The sequence below is a fragment of the Psammomys obesus genome, unplaced genomic scaffold (assembly GCF_907164565.1).
Source record: "Psammomys obesus unplaced genomic scaffold, mPsaObe1.curated_primary_1811, whole genome shotgun sequence".
NCBI lineage: Eukaryota > Metazoa > Chordata > Mammalia > Rodentia > Muridae > Psammomys > Psammomys obesus.
Window position 1 is genome coordinate 3,969,906 of NW_026596244.1, and position 27,370 is coordinate 3,997,275.

The 27,370-nt window shown below is 38.6% G+C and overlaps 1 protein-coding gene across 1 annotated transcript in view; it reads right to left on the reverse strand.

The window, feature by feature from the left end:
- The window catches only part of Wdr49 (WD repeat domain 49), a 161,008-nt gene that overhangs the window by 89,267 nt on the left and 44,371 nt on the right, over positions 1-27,370 (reverse strand). Inside the window, exons 5-7 of the mRNA XM_055596556.1 lie at positions 25,899-26,066; positions 23,811-23,959; positions 6,708-6,941 (exon numbers count right to left, since the gene is read on the reverse strand). Of these exons, the coding sequence (XP_055452531.1) occupies positions 6,708-6,941; positions 23,811-23,959; positions 25,899-26,066 (551 nt within the window). The remainder of the gene's footprint in view (positions 1-6,707; positions 6,942-23,810; positions 23,960-25,898; positions 26,067-27,370) is intronic.

Sequence of the window (27,370 nt, forward strand, 5' to 3'; positions counted from 1 at the left end):
TATTTATACTCTATTAAAGTTTTCAGCTGCCCAATGGGGAGGAAGGAGAACTGTGTTAACATAAAATAGATCACTTAGAGCCTAACAATATGGCAGCAAAGAAAAAAAAATGTGATTAGTTTTATTTTTCCAGTTCTGTTTAAAATGGAGTCTTACTGATTGTTCCCTGAACACAAACACTAAAAATATGGCATGTCTTGTAAGGCAGATACAGCTTTTCTTCAATTCTACCTTATATCTTACCTCCAATTTTACAATTACCAAGAGAATTACCACTTAATCATTGAAATTCTGAAACAACACAATCATTTTCTAGCCCCCACCAAAAGAAAAGGTGTGCAAAAGAAAAGATAGGTCTGTAGCTCTATATTTGGTGACTTATTTTACTTGGAATTGAATTCTTGTGACAGTGTGAGACTTGATCCTCAAAAGCAGTGTCACTGTGGTTAACATCACAAGTCCCAGACTGCAAATTTACATATCCCATGTCCTATACTAGTTTATAGGGACATCAGCAAGAATATTAGGATTGCTAGGGAAAGCCCACTGTCAAAGGAAGCAACCACGGATGTGACGGATATGTGTGCTCTTGGAGTTTAGATAAATTCGACAGGCAGGCTGTGTACCTAATTATCAAATATGAGCATCCTTTAACCTTGATATTCATTGCCAAGAATTTCCCCTAAGCAGTAAAATCATGACTGTGAATATATTTACATACAAAAACATTATAAGGGCAAATTAACCATCAAAGAAAATGGATCAGTGAAATAAGATACCGAGATACACTACAGTGCCTCTTAAAAATATTTTGAGCTGCATCAAGTGCTAGGTTTGAAAGCATGAGGACCACAGTTCAGCACCCACACAAATGACAAATGGCTTCAGATGCTCATCCAGAGCTCTGGAGGAGGAAAAATAAGCCCAGATTAGGCTGGCTATCCAAACTAATTCAATTGATATGCTATAGAACTACAGGTTCATTGAGAGACCCTGCCTCAGTATGATGGGAAGCAATGAAAAAAGTAGCTGGTGTCAACTCTGGCTTTGAAACACACACATAGAGAAAGAGAGAGAATGAGAGAAAGAGAGAGAGACAGGAAAAAGAGAATAGTTCTAGCTTTGGGTGTAAAGAAATATATTCCAATGTATTACTGAATTTAAAAAGTGGGTCACTCATCAATATTTGTTTGAAATAGTCTCTACACAAAGACATGTTGATGACCCCTTAGCAGCAGTTCCTTCTTTAGTTGAGCTTCACTGCCTTGTTTTAATTTCCTATAATTAGCATATATCTTTTCATGTAATGTTTTATACAAGTTAGTTATTCTAATGAAAACAGTAGACACTTTATATAAAAATTCAGTGACATGTAAATACCTAACTTGACTAAAATATATTAAGGTAAAAGACAACTGACATGGTGTTTTGTAAACCCATGTGAACGTGCATTATTAAGGTGAGGGTCAGAATCATGAAGCAGAAGTTTTGCCTATTCTACTTCATATGACATTTAAAATGCTGTTTTAAGATTTCCTGTAGATATGGGTTTTTAAGAAAACCTTCACTTAAGAAATCTGTGCAAACACTATGAAGACTAGTCCAGCATATGGAGTTACTTTAGTTACTTTAACTCTTTCAAAAGGACTTTCCATAGTCTTCCCCATGAAGTCACTCATTCTCTCTGGCTGGCTGTGAGGACATGCAGTGCTTTTAATAGACTCTGTATGGCTTAGCGCCTTCTCTTAGACAGGAGCTGGAAAAAAAGAAGAAGAAAACAAAACATGCAGAAATAGATTGGCAGAAATGTGCCATGGTATGTTTGTATGAGGCCAAGGTGAGGCTTCCACTCTGAAGCCCAGCTGGGATGAAATAACATTGAAATGTGGGCAAAATGTTGATATGACAACAGAAGACGAGAAGGATATCACCAAATACAGACAAAAAATAAATCTACAAGATGTCCCAAAAGGAGACAAAGAGTATGAACCAATGGGCTCCATTCCAGACTTTTTTTTGGGGGGAGGAGTATTATTATTTTTTAATTAATTTTTTTTATTAATTACAGTTTATTCATTTTGTATCTCAGCTGTAGTCCTTTCCCTCATCCCCTTCCAGTACCACTGATAAGGGATTTCCTCCTCCCCATCTCTTTGACCTTAGCCTATCAGGTCTCATCAGGACTGGCTGCATTGTCTTCCTCTGTGGCCTGAAAATGCTGCTCCCCCCTGAGGGGGAGATGATCAAAGAGCCAGCCACTGAGTTCATGTCAGAGACAGTCACTGTTTCTATTACTAAGGAACCCACTTGGACACTGAGATTCTATGGGCTACATCTGTGCAGGGGTTCTAGGTTATCTCCATGCATTGTCCTTGGAGTATCAGTCTCAGAAAAGACCCCTTTGCATTTGTCCCCTCACATGTTTAAAATGAAAGATTAGGGAATTCTCGAAATTTACTGAGAAAATCAGTTTCCTCAAAGCAGTGACAGTCATGGGAAGTGTTCAGAAGCTAGGAGAAGTTTTCTGGTAAGTAGCAAGGGATTGCCTTGAAGACTCCAGCACTCAGCCTAACCAGAGCAACCCCGAAGAGCACAGGGCTGCATCAAGACTCCTGAGCCCCTCCTCCAATGTCCATTCTCTTTGCCTTTCTGAATGGGGACTGAGCATCTTAGCCAGAGTCCTCCTTCTTGCTTAGCTTCCTTAGGTGTACAGATTTTAGTAGGTTTATCCTATATTATATGTCTAATATCCACTTATAAGTGAGTATATACCCTGTGTGTCTTTCTGCTTCTGTGATACCTCACTTAGGATGATCTTGTCCAGTTCCGACCATTTACCTGCAAATTTCATGATTTCCTTGTTTTGTTTTGTTTTGTTTTATCACTCAGTAATATTCCATTGTGTAGATGTACCACAATATCTGTATCCATTCCTCAGCTGAGGAGCATTTGTGCTGTTTCCAGCTTCTGGCTATTACAAATAAAGCTGCTACAAACATGAGCAAATGTCCTTGTTGTATATTTGAGCGTCTTTTGGATATATGCTTAGGAGTGGTATAGCTGTATCTTGAGGAAGCACTATTCCTAATTGTCTGAGAAAACAGGGAACAAGACAGAAGCCTACCACAGAGGGCCTCTGGAAGGCCCAACCCTGCAGGGTATCGAGGCAGATACTGAGACTCATAGCCAAATTTTAGGCAGAGTGCAGGGAATCTTAAGAGAGAAGTGGGAGATAGTAAGACCTGGAGAGGACTAGAGCTCCACAAGGACAGCAACAGATCCAAAAAGTCTGGGTACAAGGGTCTTTTTCTGAAGCTGATTCTCCAGGCAAGGACCACTCATAGAGATGGCCTGAAACCCGTGCACAGAGGTAGCCTATGGCAGTTCAGTATCCAAGTGGGCTCCATAGCCAGAGACGGGAACTATCTCTGACAGGAATTGATTGGCCTGCGCTTTGATCACCTCCCCCTGAAGTGGGGAGCAGCCTTGCCAGGCCACAGAAGATGACAATGCAACCACTCCTGATGAGACCTGATAGATTAGAATCAGAGGGAAGGGGAGGAGGACCTCCCTTATCAGTGGACTGGGAGAGGGACACTGGTGGGGAAGAGGGAGGGTGGGACTGAGAGGGGAGGAGAGAGGTACAGGGGGATACAAAGTGAATAATCTGTAATTAATAAAAATATAAATAAAGGAAAAAAGATTCCTGAGTCCTCTCCGACACACATTTTGGAAAGTGATCTAGCAAGTATCCGTACTCCCACCTCTCTACCCCAACAGTTCTCAAAACTCTTGGTCTTGAGATCTCTTTACAGTTTTATAAACCATTGTGGAATCATAGTAGCTTTCATTTATACTCAGTAAAGTGTATAGATAAATATAATGTGAATAATGAAGACAAATAAACATTTATATGTGCATAAATTTGGCACATTGTACAATTAAAGTATTAACTCTTACAGTACAAGAGCATACATCCCTTAAGCTTCCAGAGCCATTATCTCATCACTCGTCCTGTAGTCTCTAGAAAGTTGTATTGCAAACCTGTGAAAGAAGTGACACAGAAAATACTTGTGACATCTCAGACCCCTGAAGATTTGACTCTCCCAAGGATTGAGATCACACTGTGAGAACTCTTGACCTCGAGTCTGTGCTTTGTTTTTTTGAGGCCAAATGGAAATATCAGTGAACAATGTTCATATTCTGGCTTCAAGCCATGTAGCCAATCTAGGCTTCCACAGGAAGTCCCAAACTAAATCTGTCCCATTAAATTCACAGTGCACACCAAACTTCAACAAGGCTCCTGCTGCATCTTCTGGCTGGAACTCAGTCTTTTTCTTAGAGATACCCAGGCTAGCTTTCAGGGAATTGCAGAAATGTCCTTCAACACAAGGCAACATTGCTCACTTTTTCCTGACCTTGTTCTTTCTCCATTGCATGATTAGTATCTACCTAATAGTGAATCTGAGAGGATGATCAAGGCCTACCCTAGAGAACGGTCTCCCTGAGGTACTGCGGGTTGGCAGATAAAAATGAGATCTTAATAGTCTTTGGCTTATTTCTTACACCTGATAAAATATGGTATTTGATATGTCCATCTACTCTAAAACAGTAATCTTCTACTTCCTCATAGGACTGCAAGGAAACAGTTTTCTCTGTTCTTCTCTAGAACATACTCCTATGATGTAATGTTAAATTGTTTTTCTTTGGCTTAGTACCTAAGAGAGGGTGTTGATGCCACACGCAGATCTGTGTGCTGTGAATATATGTTCGTATTTTTAGTTATTTATTCTGTTAAACATAAAAACAGAGCTGTATCTGTCTTACAAGGGCATTTCCTATATCCTCTGCACATATGCAGATTCCTTTGTCTCTGTAGCTTGCCTGTGTGTAACTTTGCTTTTATTTTCTACTCCCAGGAGGAAGATTCCGGGTCTTTTCTGTCTCTGGCAAGATGAATTCCTCATGGAATATGGCTCATTTTATAGTTAGACCACACAGAATCTTAAAGATTTATACACAGACCAAGCATTTTCACCTTGCAGATCTCAATAAACAGGATGTCCTCTGGGAAACAAATGCAACCTGCTCTCAGTGGCCACCAGGCAGCCAAATTAACCAGTTGCCTCCATGAAGTTCAGTAAAACATTTGCAGGGGAATGTTTCTGTGCAGATGGAATTCGCACTGAATGGTTTTGACAAGGATTGTATCTCCTAGAATAACCAGAAACAGGGTATCTGCGGTGATGGCTTGACACGGTACCCATTACTAACAACGCGCTCCCCACCCCTTGCGCAGAATCTGAACTCCTCATCTCTGGACCAGTGCAGAAGCTCCCCAGCCTTGAAAAGCAAGAATGGGATGGAGTCACTGTTTAACTGGCCACAAGCTGGAGATCTGCTTTCTGCATCACTCCCAATATGCTGTTCCCCTGGGGCCTGAGGTGCTGATGGCAGCAGACTTAAACTCCAGTGTTGCCTGCTTCTTCCTCCAGGCTCACAGTGCACCCCACTACCAGCTAGCCAGGCTGGAGGACCTTTCTGTCCTCCATGGAGGGCCAGGATCTATGTGGCATCAGTCTCCAGAAGAGCCAAGCTTCATTGAGATTCAGGTAGTGATCCCATAAGCACAGGCTGCAGTGTCGTTAAAGTGGTGGGGAGACGAACAGCACTCGTGCCGCATACCAAGCGGAACCCATTTAACTGAGTCATTCTCTTATGAATACATTCCATGCTGCCACTTTGAGCCACTGCTGTAAAATACGCTGGAAAAAAAATAAGTCTCTGCTAATTACATTTCATGCATATTTCAGAGCTTTCCATGGGGATACAGAGGGTGGTGATCATAAAAGGGAATTTTATAACCAGGCTCACCTGTATTTTGGCCCCAAACCTGAACTAGAGGCTACCAAAGATAAGTATGATTATATCGTGAGTTGTGTTGGCTTTAACACAAATGTTGTGATTCCTCATAACTCTATCAGTGTTGCTGCTATGATAGGCAGAAAACGAAATTCTTCTTTGAATCCACCTGGACACACATACTGCAGAAGAGCATGTGGCTGTTCAATCATTTTCTTTCTGTATGCCATTTACTAGATTCGTCATTGTAGTTTTTAAATTTTTTGAGATTTTAATATAATAACATCATTTTTTCTTTCCCTCTCCTTTCTCCAAACTCTCCCCCGAAGACCCTCCTTGCTCTTTCAAATTCATGCCTCCTTTTTTACATTAATTGTTGTTACATGTATATGCATTTATACGCAGTCACATATATGTATTTCTAAATATAACCTGCTCAATCTGCATAATGTAATTGGTATGTATGGGCTTTGGCTGACCATTTGATACTAGATAAACAAATGTATGTTCTTCTCTAGGGAAGACTATTTCTCTCACTCTAAGCCTCCCTTGGTTTCCTGCATTGCTTTGCTTAGGATCCCTTTTGGCATATCCACTGTTATTCCTGTTCAGTTTATAACAGAAGAACCTATACATGCCACTTTACTAAACCAGCATAAGTCCTAAATACACTCTAAATATTTGTCCTTATTCTACCCATAGATCAGTGTAGTCCTTACTCCATACCAAGGAAGCTTCTCTTTGCAACAGGAGACCATTGCCTTTGTGTTTGTGTTAGGTTAAATAAACAAAAGGACACACTGACCTGGTGAAGCTGTCAAGATAAAGCAGAGAAGTGTCCTTACCTGCTTCAAGTGGGAGTTGTAAAGGACACAAGTGACCGCTTTCAAATGGCTCTTCACCCTCTTGCTGACTTCATTTTTCATGGCCAACAAGGCAAGCTGATTATTGAAGGAGATAAAAAGTCGTCCATGGGTTTCATCAAAATGAAAAAGGCACCTGAAATCTTGAGTTTTGGGGAAAGAACAAGCTATCCTTTGAATGGACAGCTGGTGTTGAATATCCCAGAGTCTCAAAACCTGGATGACAAGTGAGATAATAGGGAAAAATGAAATAAACATGTCAACAATAGCTCTGTTTCAGGCAGTATCTTTCCATTTCTCTCTTGACACTTACTGTCTCCACAGCACAGTGATTGCTTTGTACTTCAATCATGACACTGGTATTTTATGCTTCAATTGAAAAAAAAAAAAAAAAAACTATAAACTTCTTAAGGGAAAGTACTCAGTGTTCTTCCAGTCTCTGGATCAGAGAATAGGCTGAGTGTGGGCTTGCAATAGGCAAAACAATGGTTCCCTAAAAATCCTTATGCAGGAGTCCTGTAATCTGAATGTTATTTTACAAATCAAAAGTAATTTTTCCAAATGTGGTTCAATTAAGAATTTTAAGACTGGAGAGTAACCAATAGCCTTAGCAATAGCCTAGGTTGTTAGAGGGCTTCCTTGGGATCCCTTTGCCAACAACTCAATTACATGTAACCCAATACCAGAACAAGAAGCTTCATTTGGTGACAAGGGATGTTCATCTGGAGCTCTATCTCCTCTGTTATTTGTTGATTCCATTTAGATCACCTTCCTATTTATTTTTTTAAAAGCTTCTGCTGTGTTGGGTTTCCCTACAACCCCTCAAATCACTCTTAGTTTTAGTTATCCCTCACCATATTCCTTCCTTCACCCCATTGCTCTTCCTTCTCCCCATTTCATCCTCCTGGTCCGTCCTCCCTATCCACCCTCTTCCCCTTACTAGTGTGATTCAACCATTTCACCACAGTTCCTTCTCTATACCCAACCTCTGTACGTATATGGAATGTAGCTTGCTTATCAAAGACTTAACATCTCACATCCGCATATAAGCAATGCATACCATGTCTGTGTTCTTAGGTCTGGGTTATCACACTCATCATGATTTTATTTTTATAATTCCATGCATTTATCTGTGAATTTCATGATTTCACTTTTTCAGCAGCTGAATAATATCTTACTATGTAAATTTTACCACATTTTATTTCTCCATTCACTCACTGATGTACATCTAGCCTGTTTTTAATTTTTGGTTATTACAAACAGGGCAGCAAAAGGCCCTATTGCTGAAGACAACACCTACACAATTCATTGAATTCTGAAAGGCTGAACTGGTACTTACTTAGAGCCTTCACCTCTATTGGTGCCAGGAAGTACTGTGCATGCTACCAAAGAGACAGGCAAACACCAACCAAGCTACAAATCCTTCAGTCTACAACGGTGGCCTGCACAAAAACATGCCCATGCAATAGTGGCGCAAAGCTTGCGGGAGTAAACAACCATATCTGCTTGAACTTAAAGGCTACTCCATGAGATAGCACTCAGCCCTGACACTGCTTGGGTAGCAAAGAACCAGAGACTAGGGAGACTAGAGAGGCCGGAAACCTAGAGCAAAAACAAAACACTACAGCTCCACTAAAGGAATGCAGTAACAAAATGACTTCCAAGGATATTCTGTCATATGCATAGATCAGTGCCTTGCTCAGTCATCATCAGAGAAGGTTCCTCCTAGAGCAGATGGGAATAAATACTGAGGCTAAAATGTTAAGTGTGTAAAATGTGAAGATAATGAGAGACATTGGAACATTTACTCCTAAATGGGATGTTTCTATCAATTCCCTCCCCCTCCTGGCTCTGGTAACAATGCAAAACAGGAGGTGAAGAATATTGTAAGAGCTGGGAGGGGGGGGTGGAGGACACCAAGTCCTCCTCCTGAACCTAGAAAGTATCTTTAATTGATAACCACTCATAAATGAAAAAGTTGTGTTCTCCAATGAGGTCTCACTGAGCATACAAACTGATGTCCATAGTAGAAATGTACTCCAAATGTACTTTGGAGAGTTTTTTTTGCCTCATAATGCTTTGAGTGTTTTCTTCTTTTCCTCCTCCTCCCAGTCCTCCTCCTCCTCTTCTTCTCCTTTCTTTCTTTCATTTATTTATTTAAATTTTGGTCTTACCTTACAGGTCTTTTGATTATATATTCTTATTTCTGATTTTATGCTTCATTGAGATTTCTGTGTTCACCAATGTGGGTGAGTCTCTGATTCTTTACGTGTTTCTTGTGCTTTTATTTCTGTTCATTTCTTTGTTGTGCCCTATTCAATTTTGTTTTTTATTTTATCTTATTTTATTATTATTCTCTTCTTTTTTGTAGATGTCTGGGTTTTTTTTTTTTCTAATGAGAGATAGCAAGACAGGGATTGGATTTGGATCTGTGAGAAAGTGAAGAGGAGTTAGGAGAGGGGGGTACCATAATTTGAATAACGTGTATAAAAAATCTATTTCCGAAATTTTAAAGAGAAAAAAAACAACAATAACAATAACAACAAAATAATATGTATGTCTAGAGAGTTGACTCAGTGTTTAAGAATAATGTCACTCCTTCAGAAGACTCGGGTTCAGTTCCCTCCTGACCACTGAAAACAACCTGTAATTTTAGTTTCAGGGGCTCCTATGCCCTACCTTGACACTTTAATGCTCCAGGAATGCATACAGCACACATAAATGCACACATGGACACATATACACATAAAACAGAACAGAAGAAACTTTTAAAAAACTTTAAGTACTTTAAAACATTCAGATGAATTATTTTGGTGAGACTAGAATAACATGTTGTTCTCTAAACATTGAAGGAGAAAGAAAAGGAAAATGCCAGCAGCACAATCTGAAGACTTTCCCAATCTCGCTGGCTATAAAGATGGAGAACAAAAAGGCATTGGAAAAGAAAGAAAAGTGTTTTTTTTTTTTCTAGAGCCTCAGAAGGAATATACTCCTGCAAATATAAAGATTTTAGCCTTGTGATGGTCATGCAGAACATGGCAGAATTCTAATCTACAGAACAAAACACAGCATACTGTAAAATTGTGTTGTTCTAACCTGTTGTCACTTGGTTATTTGTTCTACTATAAATAAAAGCTAAATGGCATTCTTTCTCTACTGCTCTCCCTCTCATGTCTGTATGCTTGCATATTTTTGTGAAATACATGGCACTAAATGAAATCAAGTTCAAATAAACTAGATATATTACTTAACACAATCAAATTAATCAGGGGACTATAGAGAAAAAACAATCTTTGCTGAAGGAAAGATAGCTTTCACTTCAACAGATATTAGCTAATTTTCTTTCCTTATACTTCCATTCCTTCATGGCTCATTGCATTCCAATGCCACTAAATCACAGTTTGTCATCGGGATATGTACTAGTACAGGGTATCCATTATGCTACAGACTTGACATAGGCTAATTTATAAAGTTACAGCAGAGTCCTGGGGAACCAGGGTCAGACTTGCTGCACTGTATCAACTCTTACAAATAAACACAAAATGAGGTAGATTCCTTGCTGGTAGGTGACCTCCAGCAAGTTCTTTATCTGTCTTGAGTTTTGAATGCAGTACTTACCTCATCCAGAATTTTGAGAATTAAGTGGGAACCCATACCAAGAATTTGTCATAGATCTTAGTAATTACTAAATGAATGTTCTATTATACTATGTTTACTTTATTGCTTGTTGTATTGAATATATACAAAAGTATATATTCTCACTTAAGAGAAAAAATCATTTAAATAAACTAGTCTAACTAGTTAAAGTAAGAATTTCTAAAGATAGATTATGTTTAAATGAGTGTTTATCACCTCCTAAATCAGGTAGAGTCATAGATCTTGATGTGTTTCAAATGATATGCTCCTGAGGAAAAATAAATTGAAAACAACAGTGCTTTGTCACTACACAAATTCATATACTCATGCATACAGAGAATTTATTTTCCTTTCTTTCTTTTTTGTGCATAAACATCTCAAACTTGTATGAGCAGGTTCTGAGACTTTTTAGCACAGGGATTTCAACACCTACACATAAACACAGTGGCACAGACATTCACTTCCATCTTTGGATGCTCTCCTACACTTTCATTCAATCATCTTAATTCCAATATTCACATTCCACTTCTACTATGCTACACTCTGATTCTCTCTCATTTTGTGTCTATTTTCAAAGAACCATCACTCAGATCTTGTTTATTTTCCAAATATTTTTTTAAACTCCAGTAAGGTGATAGAATTGTATTTAAAAAAAAAAAAACACCTGGAGGATTTTACCTTACCCTAGATTTCTGAGTCCCACACATTTTGCACCTTAGAGTCATTATGATTAATCCATAATATTAAAAATTAAAGAATATGACAGATATCTATATTAATCACTTACCCATCACATATGCTCAACTCTCCCGAAAAAAAAAGGAACAATTACTTATACTCTCTCACTACTTATTCCTGTACTTCATATTCTTGCCAAGCTAAATATTTTAAGATCCTACTGCTGATCATGATGTTAAATAATGTGCCTACACATTAACTACTGCTTCACTAATTTACTACATTATTCTGAGCACCTTACTGTTTTCAAGCATCTGTTTTAAGCAGCCCACTTGGCACTGAGCCAGTTTTCCCAGGAGCCTTTTACCATTACAAGGACTATGGCTTCGTTAGGTCACATTTTGACATTAAGCGATTAAAGCATTTTATCATGATTTTCACCCCTGTTGAGTTTGGTTCAATCATTGCACCCCAAGAAGAGTGAAAAACACATGCATAGGCATGCATGACTCCTTACCCCCTACACACACACACACACACACACACACACACACAAACACACACACACCAGAAAGACTTTTTTGGTAAGAACTGCTGGGTCTTAATGATTGATAAGTGTTCTTTGTGTTTAATTATTATTTGAAATGTTCTGTAGGTCTGGAGAGTTGGCTTACCAGTTAAGAATACTCGTTGCTCTTGCAAAGGACCAGAGTTAGTTTCCCACATCAGGCAGCTCAACCTCTGTAACACCAGATGATTCAGTATCTCTTCTGGCCTCTGTATGCACACACATACACACACATACACACACATACACACGAAGTGGAAATTTCTGGTTTCTTTGAAGACTGAATTTTTTCATGTAATGTATTATTGCAAGCTCTGTTTGTGATGTTTAGCTCAGATCAGTTTGTGAGAGGGCATGTGATGTTTTGCTCTGACCCATTGAGTACAAAAGGTGGGACTGTGGTCAGCTGAGAACATCCATGGGTGGAATTTGAGGAAAGGACATGTGCAGAGGTCAAGGCAGAGTGCTTTTTGGATCGACATTGCTGTGTTCCAACACTTGACTTTACAGAAAGAAATGTTCCAGAGAGTTTCTCTGAGAAATCCAACTTGGTCTTGCAGCTTTTGCTCTCCATGACAGCCTTTGGACTGAACTGCTGGTATCTTATTACTGAGTCTGGTAATCCCCTAATGATAATCCCGTAATGACCCATCAACCCTGACCAGCAGGAAGTAGACAAAAGAGAACTGCAGCCCTTTTTCCTATTAATCTCCTACCTGAAGTTGCAGAGGTAAGGGGGTTTGAAAGAGAGGTAAAGGAGCTTAAGAACCCTAAATAAAGTAGGTTTTGTGAAAAACCTAAGTGTACACACACACACACACACACACAAACACACAAATAAATAAATGTAAATCTTTTTAAATGTGTTAGTATCTCTATAGTAAATGTCTACTCTTAAAAATATGCTAAGCTACATCAGCAACCCTAAGTTAAGTTTTATTGTTCTTTTTCAGAGATATTCTGAACCCTCTCAGTTAGTAATCCCACGAAATTCATTTCCATTTTTACTTTGTCATGTTTTCTTTCTGCTGGGAATCAGGCAACAATAGAGATGTGTGAGCACTGCTCCCCTGCCCTCCTACAAACTACTTGGTGGCATGTGAACCCCTTCAAAATCTATAAATTCCCCTGCACTATTGTTTCCTATACAAACGGGTCTTACATTTGATGTTAGAGACACCTTAGATCTCCTTAAAACTGCCTACTTTAAATCCATTTTTTCAGGCATTTAAATCAGTCTTTGAAGTCAGGCTCAGAAAGTATTATTTTAAAAATAAATTTTTGTGGGAATGTAAACTGGTACAACCACTTTGGATATCTATCTGGTGCTTTCTCAGACAATTAGGAATAGTGCTTCCTCAAGACCCGGCTATACCACTGCTAGGCATATACCCAAACTTTGCTCAAGTACACAAAAGGGATACTTGCTCAACCATGTTTATAGCAGCTTTATTTGTAATAGTCAGAACCTGGAAACAACCCAGATGTCCATCAACAGAGGAATGAATACAGAAATTGTGGTTTTTTTACACAATGGAATACTACTCAGCAATCAAAAATGAGGAAATCATGAAATCTGCAGGCAATTGGTGGGATCTAGAAAAGATCACTGTGAGTGAATTATCCCAGAAGGAGAAAGACAAAAACGGTATATACTCACTTATATAGACCTATAAGATATGATAAACATAATGAAATCTATAAACCTAAAAAAGATAATCAAGAGAGCAGACATGGGGTAAGATGATCAATCCTCATTTAGAAAGACAGATGGGATGTGCATTGAACGTATGACAGAAGTCTACTGAAGGCATCTGAAAGACTCTAACTAGCAGTGTTTTCAAAGCAGATACAAAGACTCATAATCAAACCTTCAGCAGAGTACAGGGAATCATATGAACGAAGGGGAGTTAGTATGATGGGGAAAGAATAGGAGCTCCACAAGGACCAAATATATCTGGGCACAGGGTCTTTTCTGAGGCTGACATTCAACCAAGGACCATGTATGGATATAACCTAGAACCTCTGCTCAGATGTAGCCCATGGCAGCTCAGTAACCAATTGGTTTCCCATAGTAAGTGGAACAAGGACTATTTCTAACAAGAACTCAATGGCTGGCTCTTTGACCTCCCCACCCCCTCCCCCAAGGTAGGAGCAGTCCTGTTAGGCCACAGAGAAGGACTTTGCAGCCAGTCCTGAAGATACCTGATAAAACAGGATCAGATGAAAGGGGAGGAGGTCCCCCTATTAGTGGACTTGGAAAGGGGCACGGTGGAGATGAGGAAGGAAGGGTGGGATTGGGAGGGAATGAGGGAGTAGAATACAGCTGGGATACAGAGTTAATAAAATGTGACTGATAAGAAATAAAATTAAAAAAATGATAAACATAATGAAATCTATACACCTAAAGAAGATAATCAAGAAAGTGGACATGGGGTATGATGATCAATCCTCATTTAGAAAGACAAATGGGATATGCAATGAATGTATGACAGGAGTCTACCGCAGAAAGCATCTGAAAGACTCTACCTAGCAGTGTATCAAAGTAGATACTAAGACTCATAACCAAACCCTCGGCAGAGTGCAGGGAATCATATGAAAGAAGGGGAGTTTGATGTGGAAAGGATAGGAACTCCACAAGGACCAAACATATCTGGGCACAGGGTCTTTTCTGAGATGGACACTCAACCAAAGACCATAAGAGGATAAAACCTAGAACCTCTGCTCGGATGTGACCCGTGATAGCTCAGTAATCAATTGGTTTCCCATAGTAAGGGGAACAAGGACTATTTCTAACAGGAACTCAATGACTGGCTCTTTGACCTCCCCACCTCCCAAGGGAGGAGCAGTACTGTTAGACCACAGAGTAGGACTTTGCAGCCAGTCCTGAAAATACCTGACAAAACGTAGTCATATGAAAGGGGAGGAGGTCCTCCCCTATCAGTGGACTTGGAAAGGGGCAGGGAGGAGATGAGGGAGGGAGGGTGGGACTGGGGAGGGAAGGAGGGATACAGCTGAGATACAGAATTAACAAAATGTAACTAATGAGAAAAATAAAACTTAAAAAAATATATATATATCTTAAGAAATAAATAAATAAATAAATAAATGGATGAATAAATAAATAAATAAATTTTCTTGGTCTTTTCTTTTGTCCCCACCTGAACTGTTCTCTAAAGTTTTATGGTCTAGTCAATGCTAATCTCTATGAACAAGGAATCTTTGCTTAATAACTAATATCTTGGTTATTGATAACTAATATCATGACATGGATATTAATAATTAATATCACATGACTTGGCTTTGGCCCAAATGATGACTATCCACCTCTTTTGTACTCAGTCTAGATCCTCTTAGTCACATATTAAGTCAGTCTCACCAATCAAGTCATTTGCAAAAGCATTTATAAAAGGGCTTGCCACATGTGCTGGCTAGATTTCTGTCAACTTGTTACAAACTAGCGTCATCTCAAAAGAGGAAACCTCAGTTGAGAAAATGCATCCATCAGACTGACCCATAGACAAGTCTATGGGGCATTTTTTGCTTGATTGATTGTGAGGGAGGGGCTCAGCCTACTGTGGGTGAGAAGGCAGTCTTGGGTTTTACAAAAAAGTAAGCCAGAAAGCAGCCCCCCCTCCCCCCAGTCTCTGCTTCAGTTCCTGCCTCCAGATTCCTGCTTGGGTTCCTTCCCGGAGTTCCATAATTTATAGTGGAAATGTAAGCCAAGCAAACCGTTTCCCACCTGGGCTACATTAGACCATGGTGTTTATCACAGAAATAGAAAGCAAACCAGAACATAGCACATGAGTGGCAACTTGCATTTGAACACCCAACAGCCATGTAAAAACACGGGCATAGAGGCTTATGTCTGCAAACCTAGTGGTGGAGAAGTGGAGACTTGAGGATTCCAGGAACTAGCTGAGCAACCAGACTAGGTAATTGGTGAGCTCCTAGTCCTGGAGAGACTCTGTCTCAAAATAAATAAGGTGGACAATTATGGAATACATCTGATGTCATCCTTCAGATTCTGTATACACATGCACATACATGTACACACAATAGGATTAGAGCTCTATATCACCACATTCAGCAATTAATAGTGATTTACTGTTTATTTATTGTTTTCTTTTTAAGCATAATACATTTCTATTGAAAATTTGGCTCAGTAAGTTTATAAGTTCTTATCCACATGTGCTGATTCTACTTACATATGATTCCTATCAAATTACAGTTGCTATACCAATTCATATTACTCAGGTTCTTGAATTCATTCTTAGTCAGGACCTGCTTGGGGCTTTTTACTTCATCTCCATCTTCATATTATTGGGAATAGAGACCCAAAGTTTTTATTTTTATTAAAGAAAAATTTAGTTTTTCACATGATGAGGGCATGCTTTCACAAACTCATTTCATGTCAATTGTCAAATTTTTAAGAATACAGGATTATAAATATGGTAGCATTTATGTGTGTGAGAAGTGGAAGCCAGCACAGAAGACTTCAGATACTCGGAACCTATTTTAATCCAACTTAGGTATGTCATCTTACATATGCAGTTTTATCTAGCCATTTCTTCACCTTTTTGTTGAAGCACTGTTGCTAACTCTGAAATTATGTCAGTTGTGCAGAGAACATTGTAAAATTGCTCAGACTGTTATCAAAACATTCCCAAATCACATTAGAAAGTGTACTGTGGGGAGGATTGTATTAAGATGTAGGGTGGAGCTTTGTTTGCATTCAGGCCATTGCTGAAAAACCCTGCTCCCTACCAGAGAGGGGAAGAATCACTACAATCAACAAGCATTTTATTTTTACTGCAAACATTACATATATAGATAAGTAGCTGCATGAATAGGGAGGTGCATGAATAAATGTGTGGATGGACAAAGACTCTCATTTCAGCACACATTTGAAAGCTGAGTCAGCAGCAGATCAGATTTAATTCAAAGTACATGGTGTCAAAGATGGATAATTTTGTAATAATGACAAAAAAAGCGAAGGGGGGAGAAAGTTGACTGAAATTATTATATATGAGGAGGTTTCCTAGTGTTCACAACAATGTTTTTAAAAATAGAAAAATAGGGAAGAGGCTTGCTAGGGCTTTGAAGACTGCAGCGGAGAAGCCTGGCTGGTTGCTCCAAAGGGCACGGCACTGAAGGTGCTGACTGCCCTGGATATACCTTTACATAACAGCTGCATTTATATATAAGTCTTCTAGTAATACAAAATAATCATAATCAATAAACACAGGGAATTTTATTTGACAGGGTATAGTCTCAACAGAATCTTTATTTGGAATACATCAGCTCCAAGTTTTAGCTAAAGTCAGGAAACAGTTATTTCTCCTCTCTGAGGAGCAGTTAAAAATTGCAAGGGGACTGAGCTGCCTATGGGCTACATCTGAGAAGATGGTCTAGGTCTTCTCCATGCATGGTCCTTGGTTGGTGCATCAGTCCCTTCACAAAACCCTAGGCTCAGATTTTTTAGCATTGTAGGTCTTCTTGTGGAGCTCCTGTCCCCTCCATGTCTTTCTAACCACCCCCCTTCAATAAGACTTTCTGAGCTCTGCCCCAACCTTTGGTTGATAATCTCAGTATCTGCTTTGATCCCCTGTTTAGGTGGAGCCTTTTAGAGGACCCTCTATAGTAGGCTCCCTAAGGGGAGCAGGGGCTGCCTCTGTTAGGGTGTGGACCTAGACATTCTGCTCAGATATAGCTCACAGGCATCTCAGTTTCCATATGGGTACCCAAGTAACTGGAGCAGGGGCTAGCTCTATTATAAACTCGGTTGCCTGCCCTTTGATCATTTTGCCCTGGAAATTCCAAGGAGAAAGAGGATCCAGGCAGTCCTGATGAGGCTTGATAATCTAGAGATAGACAGCAGGGGAGGAGTACTCCCCTTTCAATGGGCTAGGGGAAGAAAATAAACAGGAGGGGGGAGGGAAGGTGGGACTGGGTAGAGCTGAGGAAGAGGGCTACAACTGGAATATAAAATAAATAAATTGTAAAAAACAAAATAATACTTTGACTTCCTCCTTTCCAAACTGAATCCCCTTGATCTCCTTTAAAGTTTCACTATTTGCAAATGATATGATAGTATGTATGAGTGATCCCAAAAATTCTACCAGAGAACTCCTACAGCTCATAAACACTGTCAGAAAAGTGACTAGATACAAAATTAACTAAAAAAATCAGTATCCCTCCTGAATACATAAGACAAATGGGCTGAGAAAGAAATTAGGGAAACTGCATCCTTCACAATAACCACTAAGTACCTTAGTGTGACTCTAACTAAGCAAGTCAAAGACTAGTATGAAAAAAACTTCCAGTCTCGAAAGAAATGGAAGATATCAGAAGATGGAGAGATCTCCCATGCTCATAGCTTGGCAGCATTAACATAGTAAAAATGGCCATCTTACCAAAAGCAATCTACATATTCAATGCAATTCCCATCAAATTACCAACACAATTCTTTGCAGAACGTGAAAGAACAATTCTCAACTTCATATGGAATAACAAGAAACCCACATCGCTAAAACAATCCTCTACAATAAAAGATCTTCAGGAGGTATCTCCATCCCTGATCTCAAGCTGTACTATAGAAAAACAGTAGTAAAAACTGCATGGTACTGGCATAAAAACAGAATTGTGGATCAAAGGAATCAAAGAGAAGATCCAGAAATAAACCCACACACTTACGGACATCTGATTTTTTACAAAAGACACTAAAACCATTCAATAGAAAAAAGACAGCATCTTCAACAAATTGTGCTGGTCTAACTGGATGTCTACATGTAGGAAAACGCAAATAGATCCATACCTATAACCCTGCAAAAAACTAAAGTCCAAGTAGATCAAAGACCTCAACATAAGACCAAACACAGTAAATCTGTTGGAATAAAAAGTGGGGAAGTGCCTTGAATTCATTGACACAGGGGACAACTTCCTGAACAGAACAACAATCAATAAATGGGACCTCATGAAACTAAAAACCTTCTGTAATGCAAAGCAAAGGACACTGTCATCAGAACAAAACAACAAACTAAATATTGGAAAAGGATCTTCACCAACCCTATACCTGACAGAGGGCTAATTCCCAGAATATATAAAAAACTCAAGAAGTTAAAAAGCAACAAATCAATTATCCAATTAAAAAAATAGGGTACACACTGTCTCCATACCTCTTCAACATAGTACTTGAAGTCTTAGCTAAAGCAATAAGACAACTAAATGAGATCAAGGGGATACAAATCAGAAAGGAACAGGTCAAAGTACCACTATTTGCAGATGATATGATAGTATACATGAGTGACCCCAAAAATTCAACCAGAGAACTCCTTCAACTGATAAACACCTTCAACAAACTAGCTGGATACAAAATCAACTCAAAAATAATCAGAAGCCTTCCCGTACACTGAAGACAAAAGGGCCGAGAAAGAAATCAGGGAAACAACACCCTTCACAATAGCCACTAATAACATAAAGTACCTTATGGTGACTCTAACCAAGCAAGTGAAAGACCTGTTTGAAAAAAACTTCAAGTCTCTGAAGAAGGAAATTGAAGAAGATATCAAAAGCTGAAAAGAACTCCCATGCTCATCCTTCCATGTTCATCGGGAGGATAAACATAGTGAAAATGGCCATTCTGCCAAAAGCAATCTACAGATTCAATGCAATTCCCATCAAAATATTCCCAACACAATTCTTTACAGACCTTGAAAGAACAATTCTCAACTTCATATGGAGAAACAAAAAACCCAGAATTTCCAAAACGATCCAGTACAACAAAAGATCTTCTGGAGATATCTCCATCCCTGATCTCAAGCTGTACTACAGAGCAATAGTAATAAAAACTGCATGGTACTGGCATAGAAACAGAATGGTGGATCGATGGAATCCAATAGAAGACCCAGAAATAAACCCACACACCTGTAGATACTTGATTTTTGACAAAGAAGCCAAAACCATTCAATGGAAAAAAGACAGAATCTTCAACAAATGGTGCTGGTCCAACTGGATGTCTACATGCAGAAAAATGAAAATAGATCCATATTTATCACCCTGCACAAAACTAAAGTCCAAGTGGATCAAGGACTTCAACATAAACCAGACACAGCAAATCAGTTAGAAGAAAAACATTTTTTTGTGAAGTGTATGTGCATATGCATGTGCTCTCACATGTGTGATTGTGTGTCAGTCTTTTCTCTGCGATCTGTCCTGCCTGTAAACTATGGCCGGGCAATGGTGGCACAAACCTTGTGGTAATAACCAAGCAATGTCTGACTTGACTTAATTCCCACGCCATGAGATAGAACCCTTACCCAGCCCTGCTTGGGTAACCAACAACCAGAGGCTCGATATCTCAGAGATTTACAGTAAAGCTAAATACTACTGGTCTAAAAAGAAAAATTAGGAACAATGCCTTTTTAATTAGTTGGTGAAGAATCATGGCCAACTATACCATGAAATAGAATATAAGAGAAAAGACTGACACACAATCACACACGTGAGATCACATGCATATGCACATACACTTCACAAAAAATGTTCCCTATGAGATATGTTTAGGGAAATATAATGCAGAAAAATATATTGCTCCTAATATGGATACATACAAATAATAGGCACCAACTGTATCTATACATACACACAGACTAGCATATAACAACATAGTACAATATATTATGTACATAACCGTACTATGTAAGAGGAACAACAAGTGTTCATAGTTATTTCCTGAGCTAGAAATAGCTTTGAAGAAATAGAAAGATATTTCTGACTTTGCCCCTCACGCATCTTCATGATTTGTAGTTTTTAAAGGAGAAACTTAAGCCATTTGCTTGTGCAATTGAAACAACATTAAAATCCTTTGCCCATAGATTAACAGATGGAAGTCGGGCCCTGCCAGGACCAATGGGTAATGTCCAGTCATCAACACAAAATCCCAGTGTATCTCTTGCCAACAATAGTTGTAGAGTATAGATGGCAGGCTCTGGGAAAAAAAATCATAACCTCAAACAAAGGATTTAGTTAAAAGTTAATATAGTCATGGTGTCCAAATCAGGATTAGTGTATTCTATGAAACAGTGGTTAGGAGCAAAGGGGAGTTGAACCCAACTTTCTAAGTGGAATGTTGGTCCCCTTTTTCCTGTTCTGAAAGTCCCTACTTTAAATAAGCAGATAACCAGTTTCCATCAAGACCTTTCTACCAGTCTAATATGTTAAGAACAGCAGATTAGGAGTAATCCAAAGGAAAGTCCATTAGACTATAATAATTTATTATAATATCAAGTTTTAAAGGAATAAAATTGTTTCATCATCCCTTGAAAAGTGTCAATAGAACAACCTTCCTGAAAGAACTAGAGTTGCAACTCATATTGTGAGGAAGTTATTTAGATCTGGCTTTCTTTGATCCACAAATTCTCTAATTTAGTAACTGATTGATGAATGCACAATCTAATCAAAGGCCCTTTATAAAACAAGATGATGTTTTATTTTCCCTCGAGCTCTAGTTTAACTATAGTCATATAAAATATCCAAAAGAATTTTGCAGCACTAAAGCTGAGACTTAGCCCAACAGCAGAAGGCCCTGCTGTTTGCTGTGGACATGGGGAGTCAGACTGTCTGACATTTATCAAAGTGAAATGCATTCCCGCCAATCTGAGTGACAGCATGACATGCTTTATAATGATGCAACAGTTTAGAAACCAAAGTGAAAATTGAAGGACAAAACTGCTTTGGAAAGAGGCCACGAAGGCGTAATATCGATCGCAGCTGTATGTGATCAATCCTGATTCAAAAGGCATGTTTTTGCACTTGCTTTTAAGGTTGTAAAACCATTCATAGAGCTCCATAATGATGAAATATCTGATACTTGTTTCATTTTTGCCTGGTTCAGATTTTTTCACTTAACTATAATGTATCAAGGACCTTGCACAAGTAAGGCACAATCCAAGAAAAAATATAGTTCTTAACTTCAAGAACACTAACACTGCCTTAAGAGTTACACTACTCATATATTATCTCCTGCCATGTGATTGAACTATTAATATGTACTAGATCTTAGGAGAGATAAAAATAAATTTAACACATAGCCATTATCTTCAAGTCAAATTTTTAAAGATAAAATACAGATACACAGAGAAAATTGTTTTGAGTTTAATAATTGAAGTCAGAACAAAACGTTCAAAGACTTCAAGAAGTAAAACAACTAAATCCAGCAAGGCACCCAAAGAGGTCTATTGGAGTTTCTTTGCTTCTTTGTATCTGAAGCAATAGTCCTTTACTTAAATCTAGCAACATATAGTCACAGTAAACACTGCAAGCTTGTGGAAGATTCTGCTACTATAGGCTAAAAAACTACTAACATCTTAGAGAAGGCAATTAATGACAAATGTATGTTCCAATGAAGGGCAATTGGAGTACACAGAAGGAAACACCATATATAATGAGCAACTCCAAAAGATATGGCGGCTGTCACACACGCTTCTATCACATTGTAGTAAAGGACAGGAAACTACAGGAGAAAGTGCCCCTTGTAGTGCTGGAAAACTGTATGGTGGCAAGGTCCAAGGGTTGATACAGCTCGAGTGTAAAAATAATAAGTTAGAAGAGAAAGAAGTGAAATAGGCTGGTCAATTAGAGGGGTGTGTGTATGAAAAGTTAAGAATTTGAGAGTTGATAGATAAATGGAGGCTAGAGGTAAGAGAGTGAATGTTTTCACTCATTATTTGTTTTCTTGAAAACTCTTGTTTTAATATAATAGAAGGTATGGAAGAGACAGTTTTTCTGCAAGTATGAGGACATGGTAAGCAATGTATACAGTATTCCGTGTTTTTTAAGGAAAACAGGTGAGATAAAAAAAAAAAAAACTGGGTCTCACTATGTGTCCCTGGATTGCCTAGAACTCAGTCTGTAAACAAAGCTGGTATTGAATAAGAAGAGATCCACCTGCCTCCACGTGCTGGAGTTTAAAGTGTGCACTACCACATCCAGCAAAGACGAGGTTTCTAAAGTTAGAAGGGTGGGAGCTTGGATGAAGAGGCAAGATGATGGACAGAAGGTGTGTGTCTAAGTTTTATAGTTTCTGCTATAACACAGATATATTTCTCTAATATAGAACAAAAATTTTCTGATTCTCAGAGACTATCGCCATTTATTCACTTTTTCCTCTTGAAATCTATCATTCATATATGTGTATGAATTAATTAATTAATTAATGTATGTATGTATGTATGTATTAATGTATGTATGTATGTATGTATGTCTTTGTACCACATGTGTGCTTAGTGTCTGTGGAGGTCAGAAGGAGGGCATTGGTCTTCTGAAACTGGTGTTATGGGTGGTTGTGAACGCAACCATGAGTTGGCCAGGAACAGAACCTGAGTCCTCTGCAAGAGCAACAAGTTCTCTTAAACACTGAGGCATCCATTTTGCCATAAATCTATCATAGTTTTTACTGAATCTGTAAGGTATGGGATTACGTAGAATGTAAAATTTTATAATACATAAAAGGTAAAGTTTTGGAGATTAAGAAATTTATTTAATTAGCTATCATAATGTGCTCAGAATTCAATCTAGACTACATGAATTTTGAGCCTTTGTCCACCATATTGAAAATGTCCCATGAAGAGCTTAGAATGTATCTCAATGGCCGAGTGTGTTGTTTAGCATGTATAAGGGTCTAAGTCAAATCCCTAATATCTCCAAGTACAGACAAAAGCTATCCAAGAAAGATCATCAAACACATAGACATTTAACTGAAATTTATCATATACTTGATATTTTCAAGTAGCTTAAAAGTATAATTTAAGGAGTCTTTTAATATAAAGTGGTAATGGTTAATCAGCTCTGCCTTTTCACTATTTTACCCAAGCAACATTTCCTTATTGCCACATCCATTTTTTCCATGTAGAATTAATGAAAACTTTGAATGCTCTTCAGATATGACATCCAATAAAAAGAATTAAACCTATGGGTACATGATTTGAGCAAAAGTTCAATTAAATACTTTTTATCCAGTTGCCCAGAATACTTATGAAGCAACAATCAATCAATACTCGTTTCAAATCCAGATCGCTCAAGACTTCATAGCTAGCCAGTTTGCATGAATGACTGACACTTCTGAGAGAAAGTTGGGGCCCAGTGCAGATTTCTTTAGGAACTAGGAATGCAGACAGAAATATTAGATGTGTAGGCTTACTTACTTTATCCCTGGAAAAGCTGAAAAGTTGTTTTCTCTCAGCAAAAAATTGGACTGCTATGACGCTGGCTGAATGACCCCAGAGAACCCCGACTGGTTTAGAGATGACATAAGGATTCCAAAGGCAAACTTTATTGTTGATGCCAGCCGTTGCTAATCAGAATTTAAAAGAAAATAAAATGCTTTAAATTATCTTTTGGAAATGAGATTGGCACATATCTGTCTCTAGGGTGATAAATGACTCCTAATGAACACTAATGCACCCTGTCTTAAAGGAAGAAAAACTGTCCTTGCCCAACTAGACTTGAAGTTCAGGTGAACTGAGGGTGTGGGTGACCTTGAGGCACAGGGTAGAGAAGAAAAAGATAGTCTCACTTAGGAATCCACCCACAGCCTGCCTGGACAGAAATAAACTCTTTGTCTTAGCCCCAAAGTTCCCTATCTCTGGGACACAAGTAATTTAGACAGCATGAGGAGTAATTTGGGGGGCAAAAAAAGGACAAATATTTAAAAGTCAGAAATAATAAATAGAAGTATTAAGAAAAAAAGAACTATTTTTATCACTGTTTAACTAGTCAAGCATACAAGGCCAGCATGCATCACAAACACTTCTATCCGGGTTTACTGTGGTATCTGGTAATTTGTTGTTGTTGTTGTTATCTTTTATTTTATTGTATTAATTACGCTTTATTCACTTTGTATTCCCCCCATAAGCCCCTCCCTCCCTCCTCCCCTTCCTGTCCTACCCTCCCTCCCCTTTCTTCACGCATGCCCCTCCCCAAGTCCACTGACAGGGGAGGTCCTCCTCTCCTTCCTTCTGATCTTAGTCTATCAGATCTCATCAGGAGTGGCTGCATTGTCATCTTCTGTGACCTGGTAAGGCTGCTCCTCCCTCAGGGATGGTGATCAAAGAGCAGGCCAATCAGATCTGATATTTTTAATCATGGCTTCTCGATATTCAAGGATCATTTCAAAGCAAGGCTGTGAGTATGCGAGTGTGTGGGATGGAGTTTAACTCTCCGGTTGTTTCTTGGCCTTTAACTTGTTATGGAGCTGGGATTGTTATGTTTTCCAGTGCTGCTGAAAGTACCAAACAGATCAGACTAGAGGACCTGAGTAACTAGTCAGCTAATGAATTAAATGGGTAATATTTTAGTCCATGCCAAATTAGTTCACCAATCCCTTCATATAGGTATGGTATTCTTGGAAATCACTGCATCTCACCAAAACCATGTTAAAGTATTTTATATCAGCTGTTATTAAGTATCTATTTTTTTTAATTAACATCAGCATTTTTCCTATGAATGGTAGCTACTAAATATGGATCTCTATGATCCATACCATAGGTCATATGTGTTCTCTATAACAATTAATTTTTCAACAACAGATCTACATGACAGTTTTATAATTCTTGAACTTACATATAATATCAAATTATCAAATTTCAGAATATCTAGGAATTTCATTTAAAAGATTAATACCTTGAAAATATTATATTTCCTATACTTCTTGCATCAAAACAATACTTCCTTAATAAATTAAAGCTATGATAGCCTGTAAATTTACAAAAAATTAAAATATTAGAAAACATATTCTTGACAACTCTCCAGGGTTTGAAGTTATACCGATGTGTGCAAATGTGTGTGTGTGTGTGTGTGTGTGTGTGTGTGTGTGTGTGTGCGTGTGTATACGTGTGAATGTGTGTGTGTTCATGACCATGTGACAGTAATGAAAGTGATGGATGTGTTTGGGTGCAGCATTTGACAGTGTTAGAAAGATGGCAGAATGGCAAATGCTGTACAAACTGTTCTCTTGCCCTGTGTCATCTTCCACCTCGACCAATTTTAATAAAAATTTTAAAAAGACTCATTATTAAAGCATTGGGCGCTCTCTCCTATTTCACCCCAGTGCAATTCAAACGCATCGCACATCTTATGCATCATTATCAAACATTCCCGGGCAATAAAAGGTGAACTGCGCAAGTTGGTCTCCCTGGCAATAAAGCGACAAGGTGCCGCACTTCCCTGCACACAAATATATGCACTAGACGATTTATGAGGCCCTCATACTTATCATGATTTATTTTACATACCAATTAAATTGAGCTGAGAGTGGTAATCAAAAGCATGAACGCCCTGGGCAATGTTGAAAGATGTCATCTTAAGGAGTGTTTCTGGCTTTTCTCTCCACGCCAGCAGCACAGTGTCTGTACTGCTGGTTGTGCTGGAAATGAAAGCATCTAAAGAGGCAATGTAAGTAACTGAAGAAAAAAATAGAGCATACTCTTCAACTGATTGCTCATAAAATATCAGCAAAATAGAAATATTTAAATATATAATGGTAAAAAGAATCCCAGAGTGCGACAGCACATCTCAGCACTCAGAACAGTTCACTGACACATTCCCCCCACCAAGGAATTTATAGCAAGAAAGCACAGCATAGCCTCCATTCTGACCTTCCTTCCACCTAAAAAATACCGTGAGGGTTTTCTTTGTTTGTTTAGGAACACAGATCAGGAAACAACACACATCACAAAAATCATGGGACACTGTATAGACAGAAAATGAACAGATGGTCAACGTTTTGTGCTTTTCCTCCCTGACCTGAGGCAGGTAAACAAGAACCAGGAAGCATCAACTTACTGTAGCTCATGATCAAATGACAGTTTATTTTAAATTTGACCATCTAAAATGCTTAAGAGTAGATGGGCCAAGACTCAGACTTAGTATGATTTCCTAATGAAGCTAAGATTCAGGCCAGACTTTGTGGAGCAAAATCCTATTTCCTATGCAAATAGCAGCCTAGACACCTTGTATATTGATGGGCTTTCATTCTTATCAGTATCACTCGCTCCCAAATGCAAGTAACGGCTCCTTGACCAACATGGAATATGGCATCCTCTGCTCAGATAGAGATCCTCTCTTGCTTTTTGCTCAAAAAATAATTTACTTGTATCCAAAATTGAAATCCTAAAGCTTTCTGACTTGATGCCAATATAAAATTCCTGCACCACACAAAGGATTCTGTCACTTGTATAGCAAGAGGAAAGCTGCTTAAATAGAAGTGCTTTTAAATTTTTTTCTGCCTGCTGCTTATTAGGTAGAATCAAGTGAGGTAGATTTGGAAGACAATTCTCAGTGGATCAGGAGCATTTCTGTACATTTAATGAAGCTGAGCCCTGGCTGCCCTTTATTCAAGATTATCCTCTCAAAGACATGTGCATAGCAAACACCTTGGAATGAGAGATAGTGTCTCCCTTTGAAGCAAATGGCAAGCATGCCTGCTACCCAGGATAACAAGAGAAGCTTTCTCCAGAGAAGGATATGCATGTCCAGTGATTGTATAAAAAGCTCAGATTCCTGAGAGATGGGTTTTTTCTTCTTCTCTAAAACATCCATGCACAGGCACAAATGTGCCTTTGTGAACATGTAGCAAATGTGTCGATACTTACACTGTTTGTTTTCATATGAGATAGACAGAAAGAGAGAGAGAGATAGGTCGGTAGATAGATAGATAGATAGATAGATAGATAGATAGATAGATAGATAGATAGATAGATAGATA